Source organism: Falco rusticolus, chromosome 2 (genome assembly GCF_015220075.1).
Source record: "Falco rusticolus isolate bFalRus1 chromosome 2, bFalRus1.pri, whole genome shotgun sequence".
Classification (NCBI taxonomy): domain Eukaryota; kingdom Metazoa; phylum Chordata; class Aves; order Falconiformes; family Falconidae; genus Falco; species Falco rusticolus.
This window is the reverse complement of record NC_051188.1, coordinates 24,786,956-24,805,708: the sequence shown is the minus strand read 5'-3', so window position 1 is coordinate 24,805,708 and position 18,753 is coordinate 24,786,956. Positions and strand designations below refer to the sequence as shown.

Sequence of the window (18,753 nt, the reverse complement as noted above, 5' to 3'; positions counted from 1 at the left end):
TATCTCAGTTGATGACAAGTAAAAAAACCCCCATGCTTCTGGAATCAGAGTGAATTACTCTTAAACACTAGTAGCAAGATTACAATCACTGTTTGCATTCTGCATATCAACTACAGATCACTGAAAGTTTCCTGTTGCACTGCAGCAAGAAAGCGTAACACAAATAAGCTTAATTTGCTGCAAAGTACAGCAAGATACTTCGGTAATCTTACACAAATTTCATACCGGAACTTGTTACAGTGAGTTCAATTTGATCTTTTAATGTAATACAGTACATTTTTATAAACTTGACATTATCATTGCAGAAGAGCATGCTAACTGAATGTTAGCAATTTATCTTTTATACATAATTATACTCTACTGTAGCTACTGTACGCAGATCTCAAAATGTTAGTACATAAAATATTCATTTTCTTTATATGAGATGAGAATGAACTTAGAAGAGGTTTGAATATAAGAATGAAATATTTGCTGTGCCTATTTCTCAAGAAATAATGAATTACACATTATAACCCAAGAAATCAACATTTAAATTGCAAAACTGTGTTTAAATTTACATTAAACATTATGATCAGTAATGTGCATCAATATTTGATGTTTAACCTAATCATGTTTATGCACATAAAGCCTTAAGAGTCTGCAGCAGTTTCAGCATCAATTTTTCATATTTTTGTATAAAATGGACTTAAAGGTACATCTTCCATAAATGTTTTCAGTGCAATTTTGTCAAAAAGGAAAATATAAAGCTCACTTTCAATCATTTTATACCATTAAAAAAAACCCAACAACTTGCATTTGCACTGCTGAAGCATAAGTAAGCAAGTTCTGTTGTGCCAACTATTTAAAAGTCAATCCAAATCAATCATAACTGCCTTTTTAGGCAGCACTTCCCCCTTATCCATAGGTATAAATTTTGAAAAGCTGAATACTGGAGGGGAGGGAAAGTTAAGCAGAGGCAGAATAATCTAATTGTTTATAATACCTTTCTCCATTGGTTAAAAAAAAAAAAAAAATCATAAAAAATTCTAAAGGCTTCTTTACTTGTGATCTTCTAGTTTGGAAACTGGAAAATCTGTGTTTTATTATTACCCTTTCCTGTAACCTTTACAGGCCGCCTTGCAATTATAATTTATTTATTGATAGATTCTATGAAAATGCTCCATTATTCAGCGAGATAAAATTTTCTTAAATTTGAAACTGATTTTTTCATGTTGTCAACTGCACGGGAACCAGAGGGAGAACAGCACCTGAAATTATAATCTGTGCTTGGCTAAGCATAGTGTAGTAACCTATATATTTTGGTTCAAAAACAGTTTGTAAACTGTAAAACTGCATACAGGATACTGCTTTAAGTATTTCGTTTCTATTTTTTTGCAGATTATACCTAAAAAAAACCAACCAAAACCCAAACTCTCTATAGTAGCACAAAATAAAAATGGAGCTTCATTCAAATCTTGAATACCTTGACTGCAATAATCGGCAGCTGGTTATTCAAGAAAAACTTAGCTCTTCATACCAAAAAAATTTGGCTCAAAACCCAAAAATTAAACAAAAAGTTACAATAAACTCTCAATAAAAGGTTCTCTCATGAGGCAACCTACCATATACTACTGCTAGATACGAGTTTCCAAAAAAACATTACATCCCATTTTCAGCACATTTTTCATAAACATGCAACTTCACTATAAAATACAAAACACTTGGCTCTCAAGAACAGGTTTATAAAGACACACTGCATCAATAAAATTTTTCTTTGTGATTAACTTTACATTGTAATAAGAACTGTATTTTCACTAATGTTTATATATCAGATTTCATATTATAATGTAGTAATAATTTGCTCTTTGTGAACATCATGTTCAGAAGGAAATATCTATACACATTAACATACTAGACTATTAAAAACTCAGTTACAGAATTTTATTGATACAGTAGATTAATAAAAACTGATAGGGGAAGATAAAATGGGTAGGGTATTCAGTACATTATTTAATAACACACTTTTAGAATTAAAATATTTTAAATCCTTTTTGAATTTTCAATGCCACTAGAAGTCCAGAGAAGTCTGGCGTCAATACTGAGGTGTAAAACAAACAACTTCTTTCACAATTTGCATCTCTTGTATTACTCTATCCAACATTGTTCAACTGTAAAAGAAAGTAGTTTAGCACCTCTGATGATAGGTAGGTGCCTAAAGGTAAACACTAGGTTAAATTCGTGAAGGAAGGAAAGACTTTTTTTTATTTTATTCTTCTTCTCAACAAATAGCGGCTTAAGAAAGTGGCACTATTTGTTCAACTGATTTTTTTTTCACAGTTAAATGTCAACAAGAGTACAAATATGAACACTGACAGATATTGCTTGAGATCAATTTTCAACAAACTGTTCTTTTTTAAATCAATAGATCCAATAAACAGTGGGGTACTGTCAGTTTAAAGCCGCAGATAAAAGCTATACAAGCACTTCAGAAGTCAGAAACATTAAAAAAAGAACTATTTACAGTTTTCTTCTTTAGTTCGTATGTCTACAAAGCCAGCGCACATTACACTTCACAAAAATCCACAGTTAATGATATCAACATGTGTGTGGCTAAAGCTCGTGACCTAGGGACTGCAAATGCAGGGGCAGTAAAAGTAAAATAAGTTTTGTCTTTTTTTCAGCAACCCCATTTGCGCACTAACAGCTTCATTCAGTCTCAAGCTCTACATTAAACGCATTCTTCAAAGCTTTCACCGGGAAGGCTGATAACTACATGCTCACTCATCGCCTTTCCCTTTTGGAAGTTCTGCGACGGACCTGTTTGGAGAAGTTTGAAAAATCCAAGAATAAATATATTTTATAATGGAAAAAGTCCTTAGTCTCACAATAATGTCCGAGTAACTGCATACAGCGTCATTCATTACTCATCTTAACCACAGGTACGAGTTTCAGTTAATGACGAGGACATCACCTCATTTGCTGCATCCTTTAAGTATTCAAAAATAATCTAGTTTCCTTTTCCAGAGTTTTCATACATGCAGATGCTCCAATCATCATGTATGTCCAAAAACGTGAAGGCATTCAGTTATGGTTTTAGTATTACTACTCACGTTACTGATGTATTTGTATGAAATAAATATAAAAAAGAAACTTATTTTAACATATTTGCATATGCTGGTAAAAGAATTGGTTTAGGATTCTGCTCCAAGATCCTGTACTCATTTTCAGTACTATTCATATTGTGTGTTTGTTTTGTACAAAGAAATATTATTCACTATTATAATCTAGCTGAGAACAATGGGCATGAGCTACCTGGGAAATAATTCCCAGGCAGACAGCTAACAAAAGCTATACAGAACAAAACATTTAAGATGCTCGACAAAAACTCAAAACCTGACATCTTCTAAGAAATGCAGCTTCTCTGGGAAACTACGGTGCAGCGTCACTATACAGCAGCAGCAGTTGACAACCACCTCATTCATTTTAAGGGAGGAAGGCTAAGTTCTAAGAACAGAAATCATTCTCTGAACATCAATACACAAAGGACACAACAAAGACTCACAAAGAATATCTCAGGCATTTCTCTTACATTGATTGTGGAAACTTCCTCTTCTTCCATTACTTCTTCCTGGGGAATGTCATCACTGACAGGTGAACTGCTCTGAAATACGTCCATCTCTTCACTAGATTCATTCTCTTTACTGGCTGCTTGTTTGGAACGTCCCGCACGGCTACGATCGGAAGAAAAATAAAGATCAGTTTCACAGTATGTGGGTCTGCACATTTATAAACTGCAGGAGAGCAAACACTCTACTTTACAAGAACAGCAGCTTTAAAAAATTCATGTTATATAATACTTCTGTCTTACATACCTATCTAGTTCAGCCATACATGGAATGAAAGCAGTGGAAACTAGGAGGGTGGACAACAGCGTTTGAAAACCAAATTCTTCCAGAACAAAGGGCTAGAAATACAGAGTTGAACAATTTTTGCCTCTATAGACAAGAGAGATTTCTCTCTTTGATGCCAGAATACAGGCCAAAGAAAGATGACACAACAGTAATCGGTGAACAGGAAAAGCCAAACAGCCAGAGACAAATACTAGGGTTTGGGGTTTTTTTTTCCACCTTCTATTCAATTCCATGAACAGATGCACTCTACTAGGAGTTTATACACAACAAAATGTGAGTAACTGCACTTATGTTTTTACAGACCTGGAAGAACCCACGTTGCTACTTATGAAATTAACCCTATAATAATGCAAATCTTCCAAGCTAGCTCATGCTAAGAGCTAGGGAAAGTTAGGATAGCAATACCTTAATCAGACCAGCCCACAATATCTTATACTGTCTTAGTCATGGGAGCTGAACCAGAAGCAAAAAGCACCCATTTGCTTAAAATGACAACTAGTCCCCTGCCATGCCTTAAAAAAAAGCCAACTAAATATGTACCCAGAACTGCACAGCTGCACCCACACTACCATTTTGGTTTGGGTCATTAGCACAGTTCAGGGTCGGATCACTGAATCATCCTGCTTACTGTGGGTGCAGCCTTGGTGTGCCCGAGCTAAGTGACTTTGTGGATAAAATCAAACCAGAAACTCCATTCCAGGCAGACAAACACACACTTCAATTCCCAGCGGGGGCATACAGGTCCTAAACAACTGCCATCTAACAGCAACAAAGCATGCATGTGGTGTGAATTTTCAGTCCTGAGAACACATTAAAATCTATACAAAATAAAATCTCTGAATTGCAAATAGTAATTAGTACAGTGGGCGTTTCAGCACCATCCAAGCAACATGACAACCTTTGAGAAACAATACAAATTAGCCCAACTCAAGCCTTCCAAGACTGATAAAAGCAACAGAATTGAAAAGGAAACGGAAGAATTATTCACCAGCTAAGTTCATCTTTTTCACATATTACAAAAATAAGCCGGTTCACATGTGCTAACTGGTAACCCAATTAGCCATCAGAAATACATTATCCACTATCACCTCATAGGTAAAATCCTAAATTCTTATGTCAAATCCATCCCCAAGGAGCCCAGAAAGCTTTAAGCATTTGAATTAAATATATTCTGTCTTGTGGTACACAGTTCTGCTCAGTCTATCAGCTCCCTTCAGTTCAAACTGTGGTAGATATGTACGTAGAACGCAGAGAAAAGTCTGCCGGCAACGCACTTTGAGGATGAGGAATTACTGTCGTCTCACCTCCTTCTTGCAGAATTGGAAAAAGGATAGTTAAAATTTGGGTGATCTGATCACAAAAAAATAAAAAATACACACAATAGTTTTTTGGATGAAAACTAGAACAGACCCAACAACTCTGAACACTGAAACAACTTACTTGGGCTCCTCAGGCCAGGAACAATATACGTACACATGAACAAGAGCTATGTGGCTGTTACTGACCACGTGTACTGATACCGTTTACCTTCTGTTTAAAATGGGGTCAAAAAACCACACTGAGTTCACTGAGAAGTGAATCAGAAGCTACTTAAGTATTCGCTGAAGCACACCTTTGGCAAATGGCACATAGCACAACACCCAACATAACTTGCTGGCATGTCTTCTCTGCGTGGCAGTAGCAGCTTCCAACTCTTGTTCCTACACATTTAGCAGTGATGTCTGTAGTAACCCAGACAGCACTGGGACCTCTACTGCTGGTTACAGTGTAAAGGAGCAGGAGAGGTCTGACCCGAGCCAGGGAAACAGAACACTGGAAAGGTCGGGATATTGTGTGTGCAAAATGCCAGAACATGAAATGCTGTGTGAAGCTACAACTGAACTGAGGGTACACAACTGTTTAAGCAAAGATCTCTGGCATGGAAGATCTCCAGAGACAGGCAGATCAGTACACTGAACTGCCAGAGGAAGATCAACATGACGCTAATCAAGCCCAGAAGCTAGAACAACAACAGCATAATACAGTATGTCAGACTGAAGATGTGTGTAAGTAGCGCGCTAAGTAATGTATCACCAGGTTCTGGAAAAGTATCTTGCACATCTGTCCCATGAGCTGCAGTTTGGTACCAGTGGACGGATAAGTCCTGTCCACTTGTACACCTCTGCTTTACATATAGTCCATATACGCGTACAGAAAAGGTAGAGATACCTGTAGCTTCCTACAGTAGGCACAAGAAAACCAAGATAGCCACAGAATTTACCTTTATTTTGGAGCTTAATACACCTCAGAACTTTCCAGAGCTACTATCCTTCATAGATTGTAGCACATTTTATTCATTTGGAAATGATTGAAGTGGATAATAAGAAGGCCACAAATTAGAAAGTAAGTGAATATTCATCTAAGGAGAATCAGAATAAACTCATTTCTCCACAATACTGTTTCACCACAGTAACAATTTGATTCTTCCTCCCCATCCAAAACAAATGGGAGCATTTTTCGTCCCTTAAAGTCCTAACAAAGCCTTGTCTTCAAGGCCCTCATGTGCTTGATAGTCTTTTCTCCTAGAAGAGCAAAAGCTGTATATATGCTACCTGAGCGCATTAAAGATACTCGTAGCATCTTGCTCTGATTTGAGATGGTCTAGGAGAAGCAGCTAGGGAAGACATTTTAGAAATAACAATGGCAATTTATCTTCTTAACTGTCAATTAAAGTATTCTGAAATATTTTCAGTAAATGATTGTTTGGGGGCACAGAGGCATATTTTTAATTTTCACTAAACACAAATTTAGAAAATATTCACCACTTACACTTTTTTTTGCTGTGATGGTGGTGTTTTTGATGGCCTTCCTCGTCTTTTCTGTGGCGTAGACTGTGCTGATTCAACTGTACTAGTTTCAGATGGTTCTGCTCTGTTTTGAGGAAGACCCAAATTGCAAAGTATCAAATTATAACTAACGTCCAAGGATAAAAAAGATGCAGCTTACAAGAAGACGGACTTACCTCTGCTGTGTTCTTTTCTGCGTCCTATTTTGCCTGCCTTTTGGTTTTTGTTCAATGTTTTCAGTTTGCCTTTCTTCCTCCTCCTCCTCCTCCTCTGCTGCAGCTGCTGGTGGTTGTTTTTTTTTGCTCCTTTTTGATGACTTTGCTACTGGTTCTTCCTTTGGTGTTCCCCCATTGTTTGCTTTGGGAGGGCGTCCTCTTCTTCCTTTCTTTGGTGGACTGTTCTGTTCATCCTCACTTTCTATTACATCTTCTTTTAGCCTTTTTTCCTCTTGCCATTGTGTTTCATCAGGTTCTGAAACAACTGCAGGTCTCTTCCTTCCCCGTTGACTACCTCTAAGTTTCTGCTCTTGACCCAGTTTATTCAGGTCGTCTATGCTTAGTTTCTCTTCTGAATCTGTAATAGCTGCTTTCTTCCTTCCTCTAGGCTTCTCCATCTCTGACTGAAAAGGTAAGATTGCATGTTTAAATTAAAAAAAATTAAGCTGCCGTTATAAACTTTCACATATGCAAAAGATACAGAAACTTCCCCCAGCAAGACAAAGAGCCTTCAAGTTACAAAAGTTGTTTACTAAGATTGTCTACCATAACCATTTAGAAAACCTTTGCAAAAGTATAATACACATACATACATATAAAATGCCAGACAAAAGAGAAAGATTATTTCAAAGGTGAGCAGTTAAAACACTGAAGTGTGTGATGTCTTCCTCATTTGTATCCTCAGCTGTTGTCAAACACAATTGGCTAGAATATCCGTAACTGCATTTTTATCAATTACAGAATAGTCTGGGTCTGAAGGGACCCCTAAAGATCGCCTCATTCCAACCCCCCTGCCATGGGCAGGGACACCTCCCACCAGACCAGGCTGCTCAAAGCCCCATCCAGCCTGGCCTTGAACACCTCCAGGGATGGGGCAGCCACAGCTGCTCTGGGCAACCTGTGCCAGTATCCTACCGCCCTCACTGTAAAAAAGCTCTCCCTTATGTCCAATCTAAACCTTCCCGCTTTTGGTTTAAAACTGTTGTCCCTTGTCCTGGCACTACAGGCCCTGGTAACAAGTCTCTCTCAGTCTTTCTTACAAGCCCCCTTCGTGTATCGACAGGCCTCAATAAGGTCTCCCTGGAGCCTTCTCCAGGCTGAACCACGCCAACTCTCCCAGCGTTTCCTCACAGGAGAGGTGTTCCAACCCCTGGCTGCTTTTTGCGGCCCTCTCCTCTGGACCCGCTCCAGCAGCTCCGTGTCTGTCTTGTAATGGGGACCCCAGAGCTGGACGCGGGACCGCAGGTGGGGTCTCACCAGAGCAGAGGGGCAAAGTCACCCTCCTTGACCTGCTGGCCACGCTGCTTTTGGTGCATCCACAGATGCAGTTGGCTTTCTGGGCTGCAGGCCCAAATTGCTGGTTCACGTCCAATTCTTCGTCCACCGGTGGCCCCGAGTCTTCCTCTGCAGGGCTGCTCTCAATCCCTTCACCCCCCCAGTCTGTACTGGTGGTGGGGATGGCCCCGAGTCAGGTGCGGGACCTTGCGCTTGGCCTTGCTGAGCTCATGAGGTTCACATGGACCCACTCCTCAAGTCTGGCAAGATCCCTCTGGATGATGTCTCTTCCCTCAATTATATCAAGAAAGGCAGAACCCTTTCTGAATCATAAGTTTCAGAACAGAAGCTATTCCTTCATCTCTCCATGCTTTAGTTCACTAAGCGCACAATAAAGAGCCATAAAGAATGCAAAGATTTCAATATGCAGCTATTAGGGCCAGAAGAAAGACTCCTATCAACCCTACTTGTGGAAAAAATTCACCATTTCATGGGGACCATGACCATTCATTTTGGACCATTTCATGGTCCAAAAGTCTAAATACTTACAGAATTTCAGTTTCATCGCAATGTCTACTTGAAACTGACATTACTGGATTTCAACACATACAAACACTCATTTATTAGTATTTACCCATTGCAATTTAATCTACATAATGACAGTTATGCCACTCAAAACCCAAACCAACTTAAAAGAAACTGAAGGACAATAATTACACTAGAAGAAAATAAGAAAAATATTTGAACAATGATGTCACCTTGTGTCAGTTCATGACTTCAGTGATGAAACTGTTGATCTAGATCACTGATATCCTTGTTTACTCCCTGTTCTATTTGCTTTTGCAGTGGTTGTGCACATCTGTCACTGCAGCTGCTTTTACTAGGTAAGCAGTTGTAGGCAAGTTACAAAGTATAGTTTCTCCCTCGGGTTAAACACTGTCCTACAACTTTAGAACTAACATGTTACTATCTGGACAAACATCCTGAATAGTGAGATCTTTAAAACATGGGCCCTTCTGCTCCCCAATTAAAATTCTGCTTCTCAGTTAATGCTTGCTATAATCCGCTCCCCAGCTCCACAACACCAACAAGGAGTTCTGAACCAATGACCTTAAGCAGCTTGCTTACATATTCAAAGTGAAATACAAATGCCTTCAAAATTAATTTTAAATACTGAACTGTATTCACTTTATCACTTAGCTTTGTCAGTTACCTACTCAACCTAATGCTTCTAAACATAAATTGCATGCCAGCAGCTGTTAGGACTCCCAGACTTTTCAAGCTTTACAGCTGAAATGCAGATTGATACAGGAAGGATCAGAAGTGTTATTTTTTTGACAAAAGATTCCTCATTTTTCTGATTTTGCTATAAGCCAGCTTGCTTTTCCCACAAGATGTCACAGTATAAGATGTTTATTTACACTTCAAGACAAACAAAAATTCAGAATGTTTTTACTAGTTAGTAGCTTATGGCCAAGCAACCTAGAAAAATGCAACAGACTGACGTAATGACAGAACAGAGAAATGTCAGAGAGTCAAAAAAATAAAACAGCAGTGACAGCAGGTATAGGACAGCCTTAATGCATTCTTAAAAGTCCAATTATAACAAATCAATTGTTCGTATCATTGCTTTTTCACGCATACCCCAAAGACAACAAAACTTACAGACTGCCAACTATCATTAAGGCACAAGGAATCATCGTTTACTAGTGGTATATGAAATTCTTATTATTTGAACTGCTCTCAGAACTACAATACAATTACAATTTTCTTCAGCGGTTTATTTTTCTGTATTCTGATACAGGTGTAAAAACTGCTTGAGACAATATTTAGCTTGTCTATAGTTTCATTAAGATATTAAAGCACTACATCTGAGTGAAAGTAAAAATAATTTGTTATATCTTCATTAGGAACCTTTAACAATACTGATCTACAGAAATACAGAAATCCACTAGTAAGGACAAGGCCACCACTTTTGAAGGCCTACCACTCTCAAAGGCCTTGGTTAGTGGTCATTCACAACCTCTCTGAGACACATACATGTAATTTCCCCTGAATGATCCTACCACTGTAAAAGAGCATAGCAAGGACACCATCCTGATACCCCTTGGGGTTCACTATTCTCACAGAACAGTTTATTTAACAGCAAAGGCAATGTGCTTCTTAGTGATTAAGGCTATTTTACATCATACTGCATTGTATTTGTCTGTAAGTATCAGTTAGTTAGCTTACTCTGCCCTAAAAGCCTGCTGCAGACCATGTAACACCAACCAGACAGCTTTAAAGTCACGCTGCAACCTCTACTTGTGATACCTGGCATTCAGAACCAAGCTTTTTCCTGCCTTCGCTGCAGTACAAGTTGCATGCAAGAAAACAGAATCCATATGGCTATTCAGATAAACTCTTCCTTGAATTCTAAATCAAATGTCGAACCATGATGCCCTCTTGGTATTCTAGGTAACCAGAGAAGTAACAGTTGCTATTCCTTAACGCTGTTGAAAGGAAGACACATCTGGCTGGAAAAAAGAGACCTTAGCACCAGTGACGGGACAGTACAAAAAAAAGGCGAGAACTATAATGCATCAAAACTGAGGTATTATCACTTTGCTAGCTACAAGCAAGAAACCATGTATGATACAAACTTCTACAACCTCAGAAGGCAATCTAAAATTTCAGACAGGTTAAACTGCTCTTCCAAAACTCCAGTACAGTTGATCATTCTCAAACTAATCCAATTAATTCTTCCAAAGCTGTATTTAAAGTAAAAGTCAAGCATATGCAAAAAAAAAAAAAAATGCTGAATTGGAGAAAAGTCGTCCAAGGAAGCTATCAACTTGAACATGATCCCAAATGTTTCACCAACAAACCCTGAGAATGAGACAAATTGCAGACTAATTCTCATCCACCTAGCTCCAGCAAAATCTACCCATCAATACTACCAATATCCTGCAAATTGTAACTGATAACCTTGAAAGATTACAGGAACTGTCAGTACAATGCAAAAGTAATGCACACACAGGCCCTCTCTGCCTCAGCTTTCTATAGTAAAGAAACTTTCTATAGTAAAGTTCTCTGGGTACCCAACCCCTGAGCTGGAAGACAGGGACAGGGAGCAGAATGAAGCCCCCACAAGCCAAGGGGAAATGGTCAGTGACCTGCTGCACTGCTTAGACACACACAAGTCTATGGGGTTGGATGGGACCCACCCGAGGGTACTGAGGGAGCTGATGGAAGGGCTCACCAAGCCACTTTCAATCATTTATCAGCAGTCCTGGCTGACTGGGGAGATCCTGGTCAGCTGGAAGTCAGCAAATGTGACACCCATCTACAAGGGTTGGAAGGAGGATCCAGAGTACTACAAGCCTGTCAGCCTGACCTCGGTGCCAGGGAAGGTTGTGGAGCGGGTCATCTTGAGTGCCATCACTTGGCATGTACAGGACAACCGGGGGATCAAGCCCAGCCAGCCATGGGGTTATGAAAGGCAGGTCCTGCTTGACAAACCTGACCTCCTTCTGTGACAAGGTGACCTGCATAGTGAGTGAGGAGGGAAAGGCTGTGGATGTTGTCTACCTGGACCTTAGTAAAGCCTTTGAGACAGTTTCCCACAGCATTCTCCTGGAGAAACTGGCTGCTCACAGCGTGGGTGGGTGCACTCTATGCTGGCTTAGAAGCTGGCTGGCTGGCTCAGCCCTAAGAGTGGTGGCAAATGGAGTTACAGCCCGCTGATGGCCGGTCACAAGTGGTGCTCCCCAGGGCTCAGTGTTGGGGCCAGTCCTGTTTCATCTCTTTATCCATGAGCTGGACGAGGGGATCGAGTGCACCCTCAGTAAGTTGGCAGACATCATCAAGCTGGGGGGGGAGTGTTGGTCTGCTGGAGGGCTGGAAGGCTCTGCAGAGGGGTCTGGGCAGGCTGGGCCGACGGGCCAAGGCCAATGTATGAGGCTCAACCAGGCTCAGTGCCGGGTCCTGCACCTGGGGCACAACAACCCCACGCAACTCTACAGGTTTGGGGAAGAGCGGCTGGAAAACTGCCTGGAGGAAAAGGATCTGGGGGGTGGCATGGACAGCCAGCTGGGTATCAGCTGGCAGTGTGCCCACGTGGCCAAGAAGGCCACTAGCATCCTGGCTTATATCAGAAAAAGCATGGCCAGCAGGATAAGGGAGGTGATCATCCCCCTGTACTCAGCAGCACTGGTGAGGCCGCACCTCGAACCCTGGGTTCAGTGTTGGGCCCCTCGCTGCAGGAGGGACGTCGAGGGGCTGGAGCGTGTCCAGAGAAGGGCAGCAGGGCTGGGGCACAAGTCTGATGTGGAGTTGCTGAAGGAACTGGGGTTGTTGAGCCTGGAGAGGAGGCGGCCCACAGGGGACCGCTCTTACCAGCTACGTGTAAGAGGTTATAGGAAGGTGGGGGTCGGTCTCTTCTCCCAAGTAACTGTCCTGGTTTTGGCTGGGACACAGTTAATTTTCTTCTTAGTAGCTGGTGCAGTGCTGTGTGTTGGCCTTGGTGTGAGAATAATGTTGATAACACACTGATGTTTGTAGTTGTTGCTGGGTAATGTTTATACTAAGTTAAGGATTTTGTCAGTTTCTCAGGCCCTGCAACTGAGAAACAGGTAGGGGACACAGTCGGTGCAACTGACCCAGACTAGCCAAAGGGATATTCCATACCGTAGAATGTCATGCTGAATATATAAAAGAGGGGAATGAAGAAGGAAGCGGGGGGGGGGGGACACAACGCTCAGAGTGATGGTGTTTGTCTTCCCAAGTAACCGTTACGCATGATGGAGCTCTGCTTTCCTGGAATGGCTGAACAGCGGCCTGCCAGTGGGAAGTGGTGAATGAATTCCTTGTTTCGCCCTGCTTGTATGTGTGGCTTTTGCTTTACCTATTAAACTGTCTTTATCTCAACCCATGAGTTTTCTCTTTTACCCCTCTGATTCTCTCCCCCATCCCACTGTAGGAGGGGAGTAACTGAGCAGCTGCACGGTGCTTAGCTGCCAGCTGGGGTTAAATCAAGACAGTGACAAGCAACAGGAGAAAACTGCTTCAAGTCGCACCAGGGGAGGTTTAGATTGGATATTGGGAAAACTGTCTTCACTGAAAAGGTGGTCAAGCACTGGAACAGGCTGCCCAGGGAGGTGGTTGAGTCACCATCCTTGGAGGTGTTTAAAAGACTTGTAGTTGTGGTGCTTAGGGGCCTGGTTTAGTGGTGGACTTGGCAGTGCTGGGTTAATGGTTGGACTCTGATCTTGAGGGTCCTTTACAACCTAAATGATTTTATGAAAAACAGACAAACAACCCTTTTTTTCATTGCATTTTCACATCCAACTAAGCACATTTTCCAGTAGTTTATAACATTAACTCAGTTTCATGTTTCAGCATATTTTCTTGAATGACATCAAGTACCACCACATTCATTTTTGTTTTAAAGTCCTTAAAGTGAAAGATCTGCAATGCAACCAAACAGCTCACCCTTACAAGATCAGAGTCGTCCCTTTTGTCAGTTTTCTTCCCTGGTAAGGGCGAAGCCAGCGTGAATTCTTCATTTTCACTGTGGTCCATTTCAGTACTGTCAAGCCTAGAACAAATAAACATTTATTTTCCTCATTATTATAACACAGTGGGAAATCATTAAAAAAAAAAATATATCAAGAACAACAATCTTCACAAGTCAATCTACTCCTAAACCATGTACAATCTGGCAGAAAAAACACTTTTACTCTGGCTACTATAGCCACCATATATCACAAGCCAGAACATCTAAATCTCAGGATAAAGGTGTCAATGGTAAGCCAAGCTGAATTTTCTTTCTTTGCAGGGAAAGATAAGCAGCTTTTTGAAACAGAAGCACCTTACTGAGTTTCAAGAGATCTGCATACACTTCCCTATACCAATCAAAGATCCCCACAGACAGACCAGCCAAAGCATGCACACCTGCCTGTGGCGAGGTTTAGGCAATAAACCGGCAGATCTAAATTTCAGAGACCAGTTCATCCCTCAGGTTTCTGTTGTTAGAGCCACATTTCATTTTTATTTCAGTTTCTACGTTATGTAAATGTGGACAATAGTACCTCCTGAGGTACACTGAGGCCCACAGATAAAACGACATATACAAACACCAATACTCATTAATTTCATTGCATCTGTGCTGGGGCAGGTAGAAGCAACATTTTTAGACAACAGGCATGTTTTTCAATGAAAAGAAATATGCTATGCACTGAATGGAAAGTGTTATTCAAACATACAAACTGTTAACTCCCTGGCCCGGGCACGGCATAGACCGAGAAAGATGTTCTCACTCCAAGTATAACATCTGTAATAACTGTGATGTAATTGGAAGCTCAGTTTTTATACATAGTCTTAACAGATGCAAGCTCGCCAGTATATTTTCAGTCAGACTGAACTGGAAATGCCATGCATACCAAATAATTACCATCACTTCTACAGGACTTTTCTTCTTTGGTACCTCCATGCAAAACGCTAATGAGTTTAACTTAGGTGAACTGGGGAGATCATGAAAATGACACAACATATCAGGCTGCAAGTGCAGCATTTTAGTTGTTTTTTTTTAAATGAACTGGGGGTAGAACAGTATTGGTCTCGGATTCATTTTGCTAGAAACAGAGAACAATCTGGACTCCAACCTGTCTGTAGCCAATAATGTATTTCAGCATGTGAACCTGCATGACTTGTAATAAATAAGCCTTTCTGTGGACTCTTGAACTCTTCCATGTAGTTGAGTACACCTGGTAAAACACTACATTATATTTATAATTGATACTATATATTAAATAGCCACAGAAGTACCAAATGAGAAATGTTATTTCCAAACTTAACATTTCCTCACAGTCTTGAAGGAATGTGAGAAAGTATGAATAGTGGGCACTATACAACCCCTAAGTGTCTGGAAAAGAAAATTGATAATGTGACTTGTAGTTACAAAATTAACATATGAAGATACAGTAACTAAAGAGTAATCTAAAAAATTGACACAGAACAAGCTACGGTTTTTAAAGACAGCTAACTAGAAGACAGCTTCTGTAGCATTACGGTACATTCCCCTCTCTATTACAGAAGGAATCTACCATCCAAACATATTCATCTGCAAAGTCCAGAACGAATTTAGAGAGGAAGAAGTCACGTGGGATCACCACAGTGGCCTAGCAGTCCTCACTGTCTATGATACGTTGTTAATATTACAGCAGGCCGCCAGGTTGCCAGGAACTGCAGATGTATGCATACATACACATTTGTATATATGCGTGTATAAACATACACACATGTCGGGGGATTATATATCTCTCTATAAAATAAACATGAGGCTCTCCTTCCATCCTACAGCCAAATTTGGATGTGATTTGATTCTAGGTTGTTGGGGTTTTTTAAAGCAAATTTATTTCTGGGGTTAGAAAGCCGAATTCATGGTTTCAGTTACACCAACATGGTACTATAACTTTACTTCAAATAAGATAATAGAATTCTGTTTCTCACTTAGAAAACATTCTAGAAAAATTCAAAGTTTCCATTACAAATACTTGAAATATCAAAGCTCCTTTGTTGTCTACCAACCTCCCTTTGATCCTTCCTGGAGAGCTTGGATTTGAACTGCTGCTGGCATTGCTTACAGTTTCCATTCGTGAAGATTTGGATTGAGACTGCTTGCCTGCTGACGAAAGAGGCTTATTAACTGCTCCAAGAACATTGGCTGCTTTGGGCTGAAACCAAAAATATATTTCCTTTATTTCAAGCTACACATTTAGATATTGTTAACATGTACAGTATTTACATTTTTACAGATTTCACTTTTTGCAATCAGTATCTTAATTTTAACACAAAGCAATAAACATTTGCATATGAAAGTTACAACAGACACCAAAAGGAAGCTGACAAAGCTGTAATCTAATAGCTAGCTGCCACCAAAAATGGTGGTATTCTCTCTATGCTTATATTCTGTCCTCTTCTCATTGGTAGTACTGGGTGCTCACCTGACCTTGCAATAAGCCCCTTCAGCACTTTTTGTGCAGTTTCCTTTCTGCTGATCTAGCTGCCTGATCCAGCTCACCATTTGGATTAGGCAAGCATCTGTACTGGCAAAACAGAAATAGCAGTAGGACAGCCCTTTCAGCAAAGAACCCATTAAACTGGCTTAACTGTAATGGCAAACCACACTATTTTCAACTGGCAATGAATGAGAATCTCAAAAATCAAACACTGTGGAGAAGACTCTGATACTTCATGCACAGGTTTAAAAATGCCAGGCTTTTAGTAGGTGCCAAAACTTCCAGACACTGGTAAGCTTCAGGTTATTCATTTAACTGGATTATCTTTCAGACATGCCAAATACCTCCAGCTTATACTAACTTTTGAGAGAGCCGAAAGAGTTCAGTTACTTCTAAAGAGAATACACCTTTATGCCAAACACCCACGTACAAAAACATTGATTTAAAGACCATTCCCTATGTTTCTCATTATCTAGGACGATGCGTCTTCTATTTCAATATTAAAGTTTAACTATGTTTGAAGTTAGCAACAGCTGAAAAATAAAAAGTTCAACAAGCACATCATAGCAGCTTTGCATGTCACTTTTTCTGAGATACGCACCATGGATGTGCTGGTTATACTTTTATAGCCAGAGGGAATTTTACACTTACACCAAAGATTCTCTCTGCACCGAGTACAAGAAAAACAGCATATCCCTTCCAAAAATAAACCTTGGAGAACAAAATCCAGTTTAAGAATGTACATCTATGAGTTTAGAACTTAACATTAATCAATAAAAAAATATAGAAAGAGCTCAAAAGAAGAGGTATGTTCAAATTCACACTGGAGTGGGCTTCCTACTAAGGAGGGACTAATGTTAACAGGGCTGCACGAACAGCTCCTCCCTTACCACAGAACCTACACTCAAAGCTTTGCTGCCCTCAGATGCTGTTCCGTGCTTGTATCATCCCCACTAACAACCCACTCAAGCTAATCTTCCATTCCCAAAAATGAGACTCCCTAGACCAACTCACAATTCATGTTACTTTCATGATGGTAAAGCAACTAAAATTTTTGGTGGTCAAATACACTTCTTCTGTTTGTTACAAAATTTCAGAACAACAAGAAAGGTGCTGGAGTACCTGGCACTAGAAATTTAAAATATAAAAATATAATAAATAATAAAAGCTACCTTAGGGTTCAAAAGAATTTATGTTAGGATAGATGAGAGAGATGAAGCTACTGGAGAGAGTCCAGCAAAGGGCCACGAAGATGAAGACGGGACTGAAGCATTTCTCATTTGAGGAAACTCTGAGAGAACAAGAGCTTTGGACTAGAGGACCTCCAGAGCTCCATCCTCAAACACTCTGTGATTCTGTGACTTTTTGCGATACCACAAAACAAGTTTCTTCTTTAATATTGTCACAGTACATAGTGTAATATATTAAGTTTGGGACAAACTACCAGTAATTTTTTGTCAGAAACTGAATGACACAATATTGACTACTGATCAGAAACTGGAAGACACGCGGCTTCCTTTTAAAAACTTCTGTGCCTTTCAATAAGAAGTGAATCTCTATCTAATACATGGACTTCAAATAGATGTGCAATACAGTGATGATATATAGTCCAATGAAAAAATGTTGGCTTTCAACTTCTAATCAAGAAGACGCTCCTGTACATGTGCGCTTTTTCCTAACTTGCATTTCTCCTCTATTAGTAAGTCACTAGCTTTCAGCTAATGCTTCAATAGAAGTTAAGGGTAATGAAGATGCAGTGCTGTTGTTTCTTTTGCAAGGTAGCAAATGAATGTTCTCCTGTAGTCTAGAACAGGACACATTAATCCAGATAAAAACTACAATTTGTCTTTTCCTTTACTAGACTTTAGTTTTACTCTAAAGAGTACCTGGGTTTAGTTTTACTGAAGAACAAATATTGTTCTTTGCCATTCAACAACACGCATTTTTAGAAAGAATAAATATAACCATAATATAACCATAGAACAGCCAGATATCTTGTAAGATACTGTAAACTGGTATTGAGCTTTGCCAAAGATTAATTTATGTGCTTTTAAAAATCATTTATATTAGCGTTTTACATAGCTGTCACTTCATATGCAATATTGCAGTCCTCTACAGAAAAAAAGATTAACCATTTTGGGAACTTGTCAAATGTCAAATATTATGGATATTTAAAAAAAAAAAAAAAAAAGTAAGACGACAGGCTTTGCCTACTGTTACCACAACCCGGTGTAAACAGCAGCAGTTTTCCTTTCTACCTGTCTCTTTCCACATCTTTACTAACATTTGGTATATAAACTTTTTGGGCAGAAACAATTTATTTTCTTAAACTTAAGTGTTTCATTAACTACATATCAGTTTTCTCAAAAAAAAAAAAAAAAAGGAAAAAAAAAAAGAAATGAAAAAGAAAGGAATAAAAGCCAAACCAAAACCACGAACAGCACCAAAAAATCCCCCAAACCTCCCTGCCATACATACCTTTCCAGGAGTGAAAAAAGACTTCATTTCCGGAGGAAGGTAATTTTTCGTGTTACTGAAATTCTGTAAG

The 18,753-nt window shown here is 39.7% G+C and overlaps 1 protein-coding gene across 4 annotated transcripts in view; it reads right to left on the bottom strand.

The window, feature by feature from the left end:
• Positions 1-239: 239 nt before the first annotated feature.
• Positions 240-18,753, bottom strand: part of PDS5B (PDS5 cohesin associated factor B) — a 116,948-nt gene continuing 98,434 nt past the window's right edge. The window contains exons 29-35 of one of the 4 annotated variants that reach the window (XM_037376580.1): positions 18,684-18,746; positions 15,775-15,920; positions 13,684-13,783; positions 6,892-7,334; positions 6,699-6,800; positions 3,569-3,710; positions 240-2,796 (exon numbers count right to left, since the gene is read on the bottom strand). In XM_037376580.1, the coding sequence (XP_037232477.1) occupies positions 2,761-2,796; positions 3,569-3,710; positions 6,699-6,800; positions 6,892-7,334; positions 13,684-13,783; positions 15,775-15,920; positions 18,684-18,746 (1,032 nt within the window). In that variant the 3' untranslated portion in view covers positions 240-2,760. Of the gene's footprint in view, positions 2,797-3,568; positions 3,711-6,698; positions 6,801-6,891; positions 7,335-13,677; positions 13,784-15,774; positions 15,921-18,683; positions 18,747-18,753 lie in introns of all 4 variants that reach the window. The other 3 variants (XM_037376578.1, XM_037376581.1, XM_037376582.1) reach the window with 3 other exon arrangements.